This window comes from Tachypleus tridentatus, chromosome 3 (genome assembly GCF_004210375.1).
Source record: "Tachypleus tridentatus isolate NWPU-2018 chromosome 3, ASM421037v1, whole genome shotgun sequence".
Classification (NCBI taxonomy): Eukaryota; Metazoa; Arthropoda; class Merostomata; order Xiphosura; family Limulidae; genus Tachypleus; species Tachypleus tridentatus.
Window position 1 is genome coordinate 107,683,573 of NC_134827.1, and position 15,077 is coordinate 107,698,649.

At 35.9% G+C, this 15,077-nt stretch overlaps 1 protein-coding gene across 3 annotated transcripts in view; it reads left to right on the top strand.

The window, feature by feature from the left end:
• LOC143247699 (transforming growth factor-beta-induced protein ig-h3-like) overlaps positions 1–15,077 on the top strand; it is a 38,011-nt gene that overhangs the window by 21,694 nt on the left and 1,240 nt on the right. Inside the window, exons 5-10 of one of the 3 annotated variants that reach the window (XR_013026668.1) lie at positions 437–613; positions 3,256–3,556; positions 8,496–8,705; positions 10,442–10,752; positions 13,432–13,568; positions 14,498–14,680. Coding sequence is in view for 2 of the 3 variants with exons in the window: in XM_076496104.1 (XP_076352219.1) it covers positions 437–613; positions 3,256–3,556; positions 8,496–8,705; positions 10,442–10,752; positions 13,432–13,568; positions 14,509–14,680 (1,308 nt within the window). In the remaining variant the exon portion in view is untranslated. The remainder of the gene's footprint in view (positions 1–436; positions 614–3,255; positions 3,557–8,495; positions 8,706–10,441; positions 10,753–13,431; positions 13,569–14,497; positions 14,681–15,077) is intronic. The other 2 variants (XM_076496104.1, XM_076496106.1) reach the window with 2 other exon arrangements.

Genomic DNA, 15,077 nt, shown 5'->3' on the forward strand with positions numbered 1-15,077 from the left:
ATCAAACATCATGTTACACTCGAATCTTATGTTGACGGACTGTTTCAACACTTATCATTCGAGAATAATGTGAAAATTAACATGCACGTGCGTGTTTTAAGTGTAAAACGGGCCCGACATGGCCAGGTGGTTAAGGCGCTTGACTCGTAATCTGAAGGTAGCTGGTTCGAATCCCTTTCACACCAAACATGCTTCCCCTTTCAGCCGTGATGGCGTTATAATGTTACGGTCAATCCCACTATTTGTTGATAAGAGAGTAACCCAAGAGTTGGTGGTGGGCGGTGATGACTAGCTGCCTTCCCTCTAATCTTACACCGCTAAGTTAGGGACGGCTAGCGCAGATAGCTCTCGTGTAGCTTCGCAGGAAATTCAAAAAACAAAAGTTAAGTGTAAAACATGTTATGTTAGTTTCCGTTTTGTATGGTTTACTCTACAGGCAATGGATTCCACAGAAAGAAGGACATTTCTGGAGAGTGTCCAGCAGCCCGAATCTTCACACCTTCTTTACCACATGGTGGGCAGGAAGCTCCATACCAGTGAGTTTAGAGCAGACTTGGAGATCGAAAGTCTATTCGATGGACAAAAACTTCGTATCAATCGATACTCCAATGGGGTGAGTTTGTGGAGCCAAGCCACAATAAGGTATCTGCTTCGTGCACTGCAGGAATCAAACCCCGGATTGCAGCGTTGTAAAACCACAGACTTACCTCTGTCTCACTGAGCGGGGGGGAAACCAGTGATGTAACGAAGTTTCATAATTTTATTTCTAATTTAAAAACTAACTCATATCTTTGTCACACTATGTTTTTTACTACAGATCCTATTTTAGATGGTGTTATCTTGACTCACTTCTTGTGACAGATTTATTGCTGTGGCGTGTCGCCAAATAAAACAAAATGTTGTTTTCATAGTTGCTTTAGACGTTACGTGGCTTACTAAGATAAGAATAATTAGTAGGGAAGGTGAGTTTTTAAAGCGTTTTTTAATCATTTGAAATCAATTAATTCTTTTATTTTCCCCACTGCAAAAATAATATAAATAAATATAATAACAACAATAATATATATAAATAAATACCTTATAACCCCAAACCAGGCCCAGCATGACCAGGTGGTTAAGGCACTTGACTCGTAATCTGAGGGTTGTGGGCTTGAATCCCCGTCGGACCAAACATGCTCGCCTTTTCGGCGATAGGGGCGTTATAATGTGACGGTCAATCACACTATTCGTAGGTAAAAGAGTAGCCTAAGAGTTGACAGTGAGTGGTGATGACTAGCTGCCTTCCTTCTAGTCTTACACTGCTAAATTAGGGACGGCTAGCACAGATAGCCCTCGTGTAACTTTGCGTGAAATTCAAAACAAACAAAACTGGTTATCACGACACCTAGCGTCAAATATATTAAGCAAAATATATATTAAAGCTTCTCGGGACAGAATAAAACTCTTTCTTTTTTTCAGCGACTTTATTACTGAAATGAATTTTAACCGAAAATAAAATATTCCTTTTCTTCTTTTACAAAATAGATATTTTCTCATGGCAGGTGAGGCACACTGAGGTACACACTAAATTCATCCCAAGTTGCCCTCGAAAACCAAAGAAATTCAAACCAATATTATTTTATTCTCAGATGGTTAATTTGGTCCATCACAAATGGTCCATTACCGCGGTCTAAAATTTGTGACTTCATTTGAGTTGACATCAAATTTCCTCTGTTTTCAACTTTTTAACATCTTTGTAACTTGGCCAGAGCTCTGAAGGTCCAAGGTTTAAGCTGCGATATTCCGTTATATTTGTGCTAGTCAATCTCGCTATTCATCTAAGGGTAACCAACCACATAGGCGGCAGGTGCTGGTGACTTAATACCATCCTTCTCTCTCGTCAGTAATGGATGGCTAATGCTTGACCGATGTGCCGTTCAGTTTGAAATTATCAAATACGGACCAAGAAACGTACAAATTTCTATTCAATGACCTTTATCGGACAAAACAATTATCCAAAGAAACTCAACAATTTAAATATTGAAGACAAACGTAAAGCACAGTCTGCCATTTGTCACTGAGTTATAGAGGTTTCGGGGATTCCACCTTTCATCAGTAACTTTGAACAAGGACATATTGAATAAATAAGACCACATTGTACATAGCGGTGCAGTATATTATATGTAAGGCATTTTGAACTTAAACAGTAAACCTGTGTAACGAGAGCAATTCCCCAAAATGTAACTCTCAGAGGAGTGATACTGTGCTTCCCGGTTATTTATTTTTTTAATATTTTAAACAGCTTATCAGCTGATATGCAGTTAATAATTCACAAAATCAAATTAGTAGCAACAATCCTGCATAATTACTGTATAAACATAAGATTACTGTGCGATTAAAAAAAATCTCCAAAAACCATACATATAACATAGACAAGCAGTAAGTCTACGGCCTTACAACGGTAAAATCCGAGGTTTGACACAGCAGATAGCTTGATGTGGCTTTGGTCTCAAATAAACCAAATCTCAGTGGCTATGGTTTAAACCGAAACTTCTTTCGTTTTGTTCACAATTCTAGAAGAGAAGGTGTGGAATAAAAAATACATTACGAGAAGTCTTAGTGTAACCTGGAAAAAAGTAAAATAATTCGAACTCGCATGTTGTTATTACTTTCTACACGAGGAACATTTGATAAAATTTATTAATGTTTTATTTAGGAACTTCAGTGGCGACACTATGATAGTTACTTATATAAATTTCGTCTGTTTGGCATTTGAAAAACTTACTTAAAATATATTATTTAATTTTTTTATTTTCATAAAGAAATTTCGTCTGCTGGCTAGGTATTTTCAAGATTTACTTAAAATATAATATTTAGATTTTAATTTTTTAATAAAGAAATTTCGTCTGTTAGCTGGATATTTTCAAGATTTACTTAAAATTTAATATTTAGATTTTTATTTTTTAATAAAGAAATATCGTCTGCTAGCTAGGTATTTTCAAGATTTACTTAAAATATAATATTTAGATTTTTATTTTTTAATAAAGAAATTTCGTCTGTTAGCTGGATATTTTCAAGATTTACTTAAAATTTAATATTTAGATTTTTATTTTTTAATAAAGAAATATCGTCTGCTAGCTAGGTATTTTCAAGATTTACTTAAAATTTAATATTTAGATTTTTATTTTTTAATAAAGAAATATCGTCTGCTGGCTAGGTGTTTTCAAGATTTACTTAAAATATAATATTTAGATTTTTATTTATTTTTTTATAAAGATGATGACGGTGAACTGTGGTCCTGTGGTAAGAAAAGACCAAGAAGCCAAAAATGGTATCGTCCACCTGATTGATCGAGTTCTTGTTCCTCCTGGACGAACAGGAATCCCGAGCATCCCGGAAATTCTCGAGAAAGACGAGAGATTTCGAAGTTTGGCCAGAACGTTGTTTCGGTCTAATCTTGCCAGCGAACTCAATTATGGAGGTCCTTATACTTTGTTAGCGCCCTCTGACGAATCTTTCCAGAAAATTCCATCCGCCGAAAGAGCCCGTATGACGAATGATCCGGAAGCTAGGCTTGGTCAGTTGTTAGGCTTAACTTTTCTTAAAAACCATAGGCGTCGTAATGCATGCGCTGACACACGGGGCCCTTGCCCTAAATCTTTTAAGCACCTAGCAACATCTCTGCTGTGAACAATGTTTAAAGTATGTAAACATAACTTACAAGTAATATCTTTTTTTTAAAAAAAGCGTAAACAAAAAGATTTGATTCTCCTCAAATGAATATTCAAGAAAAATCTGTCTAACAAAATCATTCTTTTTTAGAGGGACTTAACACTTATTTTATTGACAAATTATGATACTATTTTTAATACTAGACAAATAATCTTATAACAGTAAAATGTTGTTTATATTTAAATAGACTCGCAACATTTCGATTTACATTTTCTTCTTGAGTGTTCACTAAAACCCAAACCGAAACTGACAGTATAAACCATTTGAAGCTTTATACTTGTTAAATAAAAATAACATTTTGGTATTTCAGAAACTTAGCTTTTAGTAGTATGTATAGTAATAGAAACATATTCTTCTACAGTAGGTGTATGTGATTTTTTGGCGATTAATTCGACAACAAACAAACAGCCCGTACTACACTTGTTTTTAAACTATGTATTTTTGAAACAAGTTAAATGTATGTACAAAAATTATTAACACTCTGAAGATCATCGTTGTATCTTAAACAGTTCTCTTCTTCTTGTCGAAAGCCAACTTCGGTCAGTTCAATTGCTTTAGAATTCAGTTGACAAACGAACAATTTTAATCACAGTAGTATCCGTGTATAATTCACTTATACTTTCGCCAGAGTTACCGCAGTTGCATTCTAAACTTTCAACAATCGTCTGCTCTTTGCACTTCCAATAATCGTCTGCCTTTCTGTCAAAGTCTACATTGGCGAGTTCAGTTTGTCTAGAACTCCCTTTGACGAGACAAATTATCCTCCGTAACTCTTAATTTCACTCTAACCTATCAACCGTTAGACCATTCACTTGCACGAGGGTTAACTTTATGTTTAACTTTCCCCCTGACCTTACTTCTCTTTCACGTGACTTTACATTTTCTCTATTCTCTTCTGTCTTTCAGAAATCTCCATAGCCTCGACATCAATGAATCAATTAATAATACTACCTACAGAAAATAATCTTTTATATCTGACATTGTGTTGTAATGTCGTTTATTTCCAGTATTAAAATTTCTTCTGTATACCAGTATGCACGATAAAAACTAAATTATGGTTATGTTTTTGTTGGTTTTTGTTGTTGTATTTTTTTCAAATCATCTTCATATAAAATGACACACAGTTACGACAGAAAGTGTTCGTACCCCTGCGTCGTGAATAGTTTTTTCCTCGTAACTTAAAAAGTATCATGATTAGGATAATGAAAGTATTGTATATTATAAATATTATACTAATACACATCTACATAGATTTTTTATGTAAATTGAACGACAAATAAACTATTTATAAACAAATAACCAAACATAGGAGGGGCAGAAAGTGTTCGTGCGTCTACTTTAATGGTCAGTTGTGTAGCCTATCAGATGAATTACTTGGTTCAATCTCTCCTCATGGCCCTCCATGATCATGACTGTACTCGACTGGTATTTTCTTTCATTCTTCTTTACAAAAGGCCTCCAACTCTTGCAAGTTTTTCGGATGACGCTGATGAACCCTGGTCTTCAACATATGCCAAACGTTTTCAATTCGGTTGAGATCGGGCGACTGCGATGGCCACTCCAAAACGCTTATATGGTTCCTCTGCAACCAGGATTGCACATATTTCGATGTGTGCTTAGGGTCATTGTCGTGCTGGAAGATCCAACGACGCCCAAACCGCAAGTTCCGAACATCATTCTTGATATAAGTGCCTAATATATCAACGTACTCTTCTTTTTTTACATGATTCCGTTGACGCGGTGAAGGCTGCCTACACCAGAAGAGCTGAAGAAACCCCATAGCATGATCGAGTTACCTCTGTGTTTAACTGTAGGGACGGTGTTCTTTGAAAGATTTCGTTCCCCCCTTCTTACGGAAAATATTGTCAACATCATTGTGGCCGAAAAGCTCGATTTTAGTCTCGTCTGACCAAAGAATACTTTTCCAATAGGTAATGGGTTTATCTACATACTTTCTTGCATACCTCAATCGTGCTTCTAAATGAACAGGCTTTAAATATGGAGTTCTACGAGGACGGCATGCTTTGAACCCAGAAGAGCGTAACACGTTCGTAACTGAAGAGGTGCTTACTTCAACCCCAGTTTCCCTTAACAGTTACTTCATTACGTGTTGAACGAGAGTTCCTACTAACTTCTCTGAGAACCTTCCTCTTCGTTCTCTCTGGAATTTTGGTGGGGCGACCGGAACGAGGGAGGTTAGCAGTTAATCCTGTAAGCTTAAACTTGGCAATTATGCTTTGAACAGTAGATGTCGGCACATTAAGTTGTGTAGCAATACCGGAAAGAGACACACGAGACTTTTATTTTACAATAATTCGGTTTTTTAAACTGGACAGTTGTTTCCTGTTCGCCATAATGACCAAGCAAGTAATGACGGAGACGGCGCTAAATTGCCGGAAGTACATTTTCTGCTGGCTATATTCCAATAATTATGAACTCAGTGTCTAGTTCTGGAATGGTATAATGTAGTTTCTAGTTCTGGGAATGGTATAATGTAGTTTATTCAACAAACTAAACAAACTTTTAACGTGAATATCAGTTTTTTCGCACGTTCTGAACTGTACGAACACTTTCTGCTCCTCCTATTTTTGGTTATTTGTTTATAAACAGTTTATTTGTCGTTTAATTTACATAAAAATTTATGTAGATGTGTGTTAGTACAATATTTATAATATACCACAAATCTATCAGCCTACTCATGATACTTTTTAAGTTATGAGCAAAAAAAACCACTCGGGACGCAAGGGTACGAACACTTTCTGTTGTAACTGTATGTAATTGAATCCACATATTGTTCAACATTCAAAATATGGTATCACTGAACGGTAAGCTAGAAGTCTTGTAAAGCTAAATATTAAATGTTTGATCCCTATGGTTGCTACAACACAAATGCAGCTTTGCGTTCAAACAAAATACGCAAACAAACGTTCAACCTAGAAAATAATCTCCAAAATTGTAATATAAAGTCTATTTTTATAAGTTTCAAGGTAAACTCTAGTTCTTGGAAGAAAACCTGTTTCTGAACTTGTGCCAAACTAAAGCTTACAAGAAATCCAAAAGCTGATTTCTGTAGTGAAGGGGTTGTGATGTGAGAAAAGGGTTGTCATGGTGCCAAAAAAGTTTGTTATTGTTGCTATAAAAGTCTTGATAACGCTTCTTCTGTTAAGTGACTGAGATTCTGGAACACAAATGGCATGGTAGTTAAAACTATCTATATGTGTAACTAGGGCAGAGAAGCCTCGTATGTGCCTGAAGATATACATTACACGTTTTGTTTTTAACCTTGCATGAGTAATCATCTCACTAGGTAGCGCTAAAATTAACGATTTTTGAAAAATAATTTTATTAAAACATTCGTTATCTAATTGCTTGAGTGGAAGATTATGTGATGTAACACAAATAAATGAATTTGTTTCTTAAAATATACAATGTAGTTATTTATGATTAGTCTAAAAGTCGGACGACGGAATAAGACAGTCTGGTGTCAACTTTACTAACTAATGAATAGTGTCTGCGCTAACTGACGTACAGCAGTACTGTGGAAAACAAAAACTGAAAAAAAAACTTTATACCTTGAGAAATAGCTAATGCGAATAGGGTGTTTTAATATTCACATTATAAAACCATCATAAAGAGGGCGTCCTAGCTCGAAGTGTTATGAACATTACAACATATATTTTACATTACGTATTTTTCGTGGTATAAGATTTTCCCATTTTCATCTACGATCTTTTCGTACCACAGTGGTTTATTAGCCAGTTTTTCTTTCGGCTACAATATTGTAATGTACTGACCGCATTTAAATATTGTTACGAAACAAGACAACATGGCGTTTATACCGCGATAAAAATGAGTTCTACCATTCCTTAAAGTTTCAGACAAGAACTTTGAACCAAAAAAACAAAAACGATTCATTATTACTTAATACAATGTGGGCAAAATAAAAAACAACAACCTATCATAGATTCGAATTCTTGCTTAGAACCATTAAGAAACACAGAAACGACCAGTAATACTTTGCTTATGAACTACACCTTACATAATTCACTGATTATTTTTTATGTAGAACCCTTTAAGTAGTAAATCAGGGAATATATTAGGCCTCGCTCATTTATTCACTGAAGTTTGTGTTTTCATGAACATATGTTTGTTTGTTTTTGAATTTCGCGCAAAACTACACGAGAGCTATCTGCGCTAACTGTCCCTAATTTAGCAGTGTAAGACTAGAGGGAAGGCAGCTAGTCATCACCACCCACCACTAATTATTGGACCACTCTTTTACCAATGAAGAGTGGGATTAACCGTCACATTGTAATGCCCCTACAGCTGAAAAGGCGAGCATTTTCGGTGAGATGGGGATTCGAACCCACGATCCTCATATTACGAGTCGAACACCTTAAGACGCCTGGCCATACCGGGCCTTTTTATGAAAAAATAAAAAAAAATCAGAAATAAATAAATATATATAATTTTATATTTTTAGGATACGTAATGCTTACTGGGGTGTAATACATATAGGGACATTGACTCCAGAAAATGTGTTTTAAATACTTGACGTTTCAGTTTTATCTCATATAACGATATTAATTTCAATTTTAAGGTTTGTTACAGAAATTATATGTTTTACTTATTTTAGGGTTAACTGCAGTACGAATAAAAATATTCTAATGGTATTGTTTTCAAACTTCACAGAACTATTACTGTTTCATATTGTGCTTACTAAATCTGTGCTAATTTTACTATAATTGTAACGTGTAATTACTGAATCTGTGTTGATTTTCTAGCACTGTTGAAACAACATGTGATTCCACATACTGTCTGTGTGCCAGGTATAACAGGCGAACATAAACTTCGGACGATAGGAGGAGATCACATTGAATTTCACTGTAACCAATCGGGAACTTTCGTCAATGACGTCAAGATATCCCCTGAGACCATAATGAGCAAGAACGGAGTCATTAACCCAATCTCAGACGTACTTGTTCCAGAAAGAGGTAAATCTTGTCTTGTCGAATTTCCAATGGTTTCACAACAGTTTATTCTAGGGTATTTTAGATGATTCAGTTCCCCGAAGTTTTAAACAGTGTTTATATGTTTGTTTTTGATTTCGCGCAAATCTACGAGAGAACCACCTGCGCTAGCTGCCCGTAATTTAGCGGTGTGATACTAGAGGGAAGGCAGCTAGTCATCACCACCCACCGCCATCTCTTGGGCTACTTTTTACCAACGAATAGTATGATTCATTGTAACATTATAACGCCCCCACGGCTGAAAGTGCGAGCATGTTTGATATGAGGGGGATTCGAACCAGTGACTCTCAGATTGCGAGTCCAATGCCCCTGACTACCCGGCCGGACATTAGGACAGATATAGACCACAGAAATCTTAAACCACGCACAATCTTTCACATTCTCTCAAGATTAAAAATTCCTGTGGACTTCATCCGTATTATTTTTGGACATCATTTTAACAGGAATCTCTAATCAGAAAGTCAATGTGTTTGTTTCTTAAGAACTACACCCAGATAAAATATGTTATTGCAATAAGTTTGTTTCTTTGTCGTGCCCTTGCAAAAGAAGATTACCCTTGACGACACAATAGCAGCTATCCTTTCTTATTTTATTTTTTAATTACCCTAGAAGACACAATGGCAGCTAACCCTTCTTATTTTATCTTTTTAATTTTAATGTACGAAAATTGCAGATCAAAAGAGGTCGTTATCAGTACAAATAATTAGTTATGCCTCACTTGAACCACTGTGATCTCATCGAAGAAAAAAGTCCGGCACGACCAGGTGATTAAGGCACTCGACTCGGAATCCAATGGTCGAAGGTTCAAATCCCCGTCACACCAAATATGCTCACCTTTTCAGCCGTGAGGAGCATTATAATGCCACAATCAATCCCCCTATTCGTTGATAAAGAGTAGCTCAAGAGTTGGCGGTGGGTGGTGAGGACTAACTTCCATTTCCCTCTAGTCTTACGGTGCTAAACTAGGGACGGCTAGCGCAGATAGCCCTGGAGTAGCTTTGTGCGAAATTCAAAACAAACCATACTGGTTATCACGACACCTAGCGTCAAATATATTAAGCAAAATTTTTATTAAAAACTTAGGTCCTATCAAGTCTCTTATGGAGAAGCTTTTGGTTTTTTGAATCAATGGCGTAAACACAATTAACAAAAAAATAGCCATAGTTTCTTTAAAAAAAATTAATGATAAATAAGTTACAAGAATCTTGTAAAATATTTTCTGTTACAGAACTTAATAATAAAGATGATAAAACAAAACAGATCACTGTCAGTGATGCTATTTTATCGAAACAGGAGCTCACGTAAATTCTCGATAAGATTACTGGCTCACATTTCTAAAACCGGGACTCGATTCCAAAGGTCTCGTGGTGAGAAAGCGGTAAGTCTTCGGATTTACATTTCTAAAACTAAGGGCTCGTTTCCCCTCGGTGGACACAGCAGATAACTTGATGTAGTTTTGCTATAATAAAACACACACAGAAACACACTGGATTCCAAAACCACCCCTGTGGACTCGCACTGACCATTGTGTAGTTTTGTGTTTAATTCCAAACAAAGAATCAATCGATTGCAAAGTGCCGATAATCCATTGTGTGACTTTGCCCTAAGAAAACAGCCGTAAATAGTCGCTTAACTTAGACAATAATAACCAATAGTTCTTATATTCATTTTGGAACATATTTGTTTGTTTCTCTGCCTAGCACGAAGTGTCTTGGATTTGGCACATAGATCGAACAACCTTAAAACTTTCTCGGCATTAGTGCACTCCGCCGACATGGAAAAGGAATTAGTTAGGCCTAACATTACCATCACAGTGTTTGCTCCGTCTGATAACGCTTTTGAGGCACTGCCTGAGGAACGACGCTATTGGCTAAAGGAAAACGCTGACGAAGCTCGGAATGTGTTGAACTATCACATCATCAAAGGAAGAGTGAAAACGAACACCTTCTCGGACAGTCAGAGGTTGGAGACGATAGGTGGAAACCAGATTCGGTTAAAGGTCTACAGAAAGGTAGGGTTGAAGACGTCCACTCAGAGACGGCGTTCTTTTTCAAGGTTGCGTGATTGGATAATGTCGTATGAAAGTCCGTATTTGTTGTTGTTGTTTTTATATAGTGTAATAAGAAATCTCAGTCCTAATATGTCCATGAAATGTAGTACAAATCTGACCACACTTTACAGAGTTGTGAACCCAAAACCGCGAAAATACCCTAATACCCATTTTAAAAAAAAAAAAAAAACATGCTTCGAAGTCACCCAAAATAAGGATCTGGAAGACCAAATTTTAGGAGGACTGATCCATAGTGGCCTCCCATCCTGCAAGAAATTTTTGTATACATTAGTTTATTCGTTTTGGAGATACGCACGCGAAAATGCAGACATACTGACACATGGGCACGCGCGCGCACACGCGCGCGAACCTGACTGCAATACCCTTCTGAAGGCAACAAAATACGTTTTTTTTGTAAAACCCCATGTTTTGGGTACCCTGGTTAAAAATATGTTTTTATGCTGATAAACTTGTATATATAATTAAATATACACTTATTTATGTAATTTTTTGCGATTGTTGAAACAAAAAAGCGAGTCTTTGTATTTTGTAAATCATTTGGAATTAGGCCCAGGTATAACTAGGTGGTTAGGGCGATCAACTCGTAATCTTAGGGTCGAGGGTTCGAATCCCCGTCACACCAAACAAATTCACCCTTTCAGCCGTAGGGGCGTTATAATGGTACGATCAGTCTCACTATTCATTGGTAAAAGAGTAGTCTAAGAGTTGGCGGTGTGTGGTTACGACCAGTTACTCTCATTCTAGTCTTAAACTGCTGACTTAAGGACGGCTGCTGCAGATAGCCCTCGAGAAGCTTTACATGAAATTCAAGAACAAACAAAGTTTCGGATTTAGGATATTCAGGGTGATGATACGTTACAGCATTTATATCTAAATAATCCAAAGTTGGACTTCTTTGAAACCGTAACTGAACCAACCAAGAGGATGATTCAATCAATACCTTGTCTCGAGAATATTGATAACTCCATTTCAGTTAGACGTTGTGCAGCCCAGGGCGTTCCATTTAATTATGAACCATAATTAGCTCAAACTTTAAGAAAACTAATAACCTAAACTTCTCCAAACACTTGAGAGGAGTAAAAATATGTCCCACCCCCAGTGGCGCAACATCATGTCTGCGGACTTACAACGCTAGAAACCGAGTTTCAATATTCGTAGTGGGCATAGTGCACGCAGCCAATTGTGTAGCTCTGGGCTCAAGTGAAATCAAAAGTATTAAATGTAATTATTATTCCAGAAGGTGACTGTGGATACATTATAATTTGTGTAAACTGTATTGTTTGTTTGTTTTGGAATTTCGCACAAAGCTACTCGAGGGCTATCTGTGCTAGCCGTCCGTAATTTAGCAGTGTAAGACTAGAGGGAAGGCAGCTAGTCATCACCACCCACCGCCAACTCTTGGGTTACTCTTTTTACCAACGAATAGTGGGATTCACCGTCACATTATAACGCCCCCCACGGCTAGGAGGGCGAGCATGTTTGGCGCGAACCCGCGACCCTCAGATTACGAGTTGCACGCCTTAACGCGCTTGGCCATGCCGGGCCATGTAAACTGTAAAAACAAATGTATGAATATCTTCCCACTTGTTTAAAGTGTAAGAAATCGCTCTGTGGGTAACGACCATTCAATACCATAAGTGTAACGATGACGTAATCTCTGTGAGCATGGTTCGAATTTAAAGTATTTATTTACGATAGAGTAAACTATGAAACCACGTTTTTCCTTGTTCTTTGTTTTGTAAGGCTAGAAAACAAACTTTGGTTTTTGTGATAGAAGGTACTTGAATTTACTTTCCAGATGTAAGTCGGACGTCCTCTAAATGTCAAAAAATATTTGCCGGTTAAATCGGGCAAACCATTTCTAACCCGTATTTGTAATTATTTGCCTGAATTTAATCCTATTTTATCATGTATTACAATCAGTGCACCCTAGATGGCAGTAAAAATGTTAAGTAAAGTATTATAAACATTGAAAAAATATACTAATTGTTTAGTGTTTGTTATTTCATTATAATAATATATATCACGTATAGATCCAGATATATTGCATTTACTTATGCAGTATATTTATGTAGAAATATAGCATCATTAAAACACTTTAATTTTAGTAATATATAAATATAAAAGTATTGATAAAAGCAAAATAAAATGTTTTTAATCTATTTTCGAAAAACCAGCCTAATTCTAAAGTTATTATATCTTAACTAATATCCAATTGCTCACGCGCATTAGCCATTTCTTTGGCACCAAACATGCTTTTTTATCCGTGGGGTGTGTGATGTGATGGTAAATCCCACTATTCGTTGGTTAAAAGAGTAGCCGAAGAGTTGGCGGTGGGTGTTGATGACTAGCTACCTTCCCTCTAGTCTTACACTGCTAAATTACGGACGGCTAGCGCAGATAGCGCTCGTGTAGCTTTGCGCGATATTCAAAAACAATCATTTCTTGTAGACCCTAAAAGGTATTAAAATAAAAAATAAAATTATAAAAACACGGATAATAAAATTTATTGTAAATATTTTTGTCTATGTTTTCGTTATTGAAACGTGACATCAGTGAATGGTCTATTTTGTAAAGAAACAATAATATTGTGTTTGTTTTTTTCCACCGTGCATGTAGTCTGTGGGGGTAGAATCCGCTATGGTTTCGGAAGGTGACAAAGAAGGTCAGAATGGTGTTATACACGTCATTAATAAGGTCCTAACGCCCCCTCAACGTAACACCCTGGAACTGTTGGAAAACAATGATAATTTCAGGTAAGTAAAAGTCAGTGTTTTATATAGTAGTACAGGGAGATAACACATTAAAATATGTCAGGACGATAATACATTATATTGTTAAAATATGTAAGGGGGATAATACATTATATTGTTAAAATATGTAAGGGGGATAATACATTATATTGTTAAAATATGTAAGGGGGATAATACATTATATTTAAAATATTAAAATACATTATATTGTTAAAATATGTAAGGGGGATAATACATTATATTGTTAAAATATGTAAGGGGGATAATACATTATATTGTTAAAATATGTCAGGGGGATAATACATTATATTGTTAAAATATGTCAGGGGAATAATACATTATATTGTTAAAATATGTCTGGGGGATAATACACGATATTGTTACAATATGCCAGGAAGATAGTGGTTTATGTGATATGTTTATCTATATAATTAAGACATAATTATGTGATATTTTAATATTAAATATTATAATACACACTGAGGCTTCAGTTGTGTTTTAATATATATACATGACTATGCTTTGGAAGATAAAGCTAACGTTATTTTAGTCTTCCCGAAGTTTCGCCATGTGTACATGACTATACTTCAGAAAATGAAACGTACTTTATTTTACGTTTTACAACGTTTCGATATTGTGGTTTAATCAGGAGAACACGAATCTGAATTCATGCATAACTGATTTGTTAATTTGTGTTACGCTGATGAAGTAGTAATGAAGAAACGTTGTGAAACGTAAAATAAAGTACGTTTCATTTTCCGAAGTATAGTCGTGCACATAGCGAAACGTCGGGAAAACTAAAATCAAATTACTTTTGTTTTTGAAGTATAATCGTATGCATAGCGAAACGTCAGGAAAACGGAAATACGTTTTATTTTGTGAAATACAGTCACGTGTACGTATTTAAATAGATCATGTGATAATACGGTCAGTTTTCTTGAAGCATCTTCACTGACGCTGTCCAAAGAGTCCGGAAAGTTGAGCCCCAGTTCTTGTCCAGTCGGTCACCTTCCCACATTTCCTTTACCGTATTCGCTCCCACAAACCAGGCCTTCAAACGTATGAGACACAAAGACATGAAATCCATAATGAAAGACGAGAAATCTCTTAAGAAGGTGATAAACAGCTTTATTTCTAATAATGTTGAGCTATAGAATTCATAACAAGACAGCCAGGTTCGAACCCTTATAATACTGCAACATATTTTAAACTGTACGTTGTGAATGGCAGTAGATGGCTGTGTCACAAATACAATACAATTGTTTGACCATGAATAATCCGTCCATGGGGTTCTATATAACTTTAATCTGTTGTAAATAATGTGGTTATTTTAGTGGAAATTCATAACTTGAATTGATAGATAATGGATTTTAATGGTTAAAACGTTTAGTGTAAGAGCACCTTAAGAACCTCAGGTCTGTAAGATCATCCATTGGATGAACAAACTTGTTTTCTATATCCGTAGAATAAGTTATTTCAAATGAATAAACACTACATTACTTAATATTTATC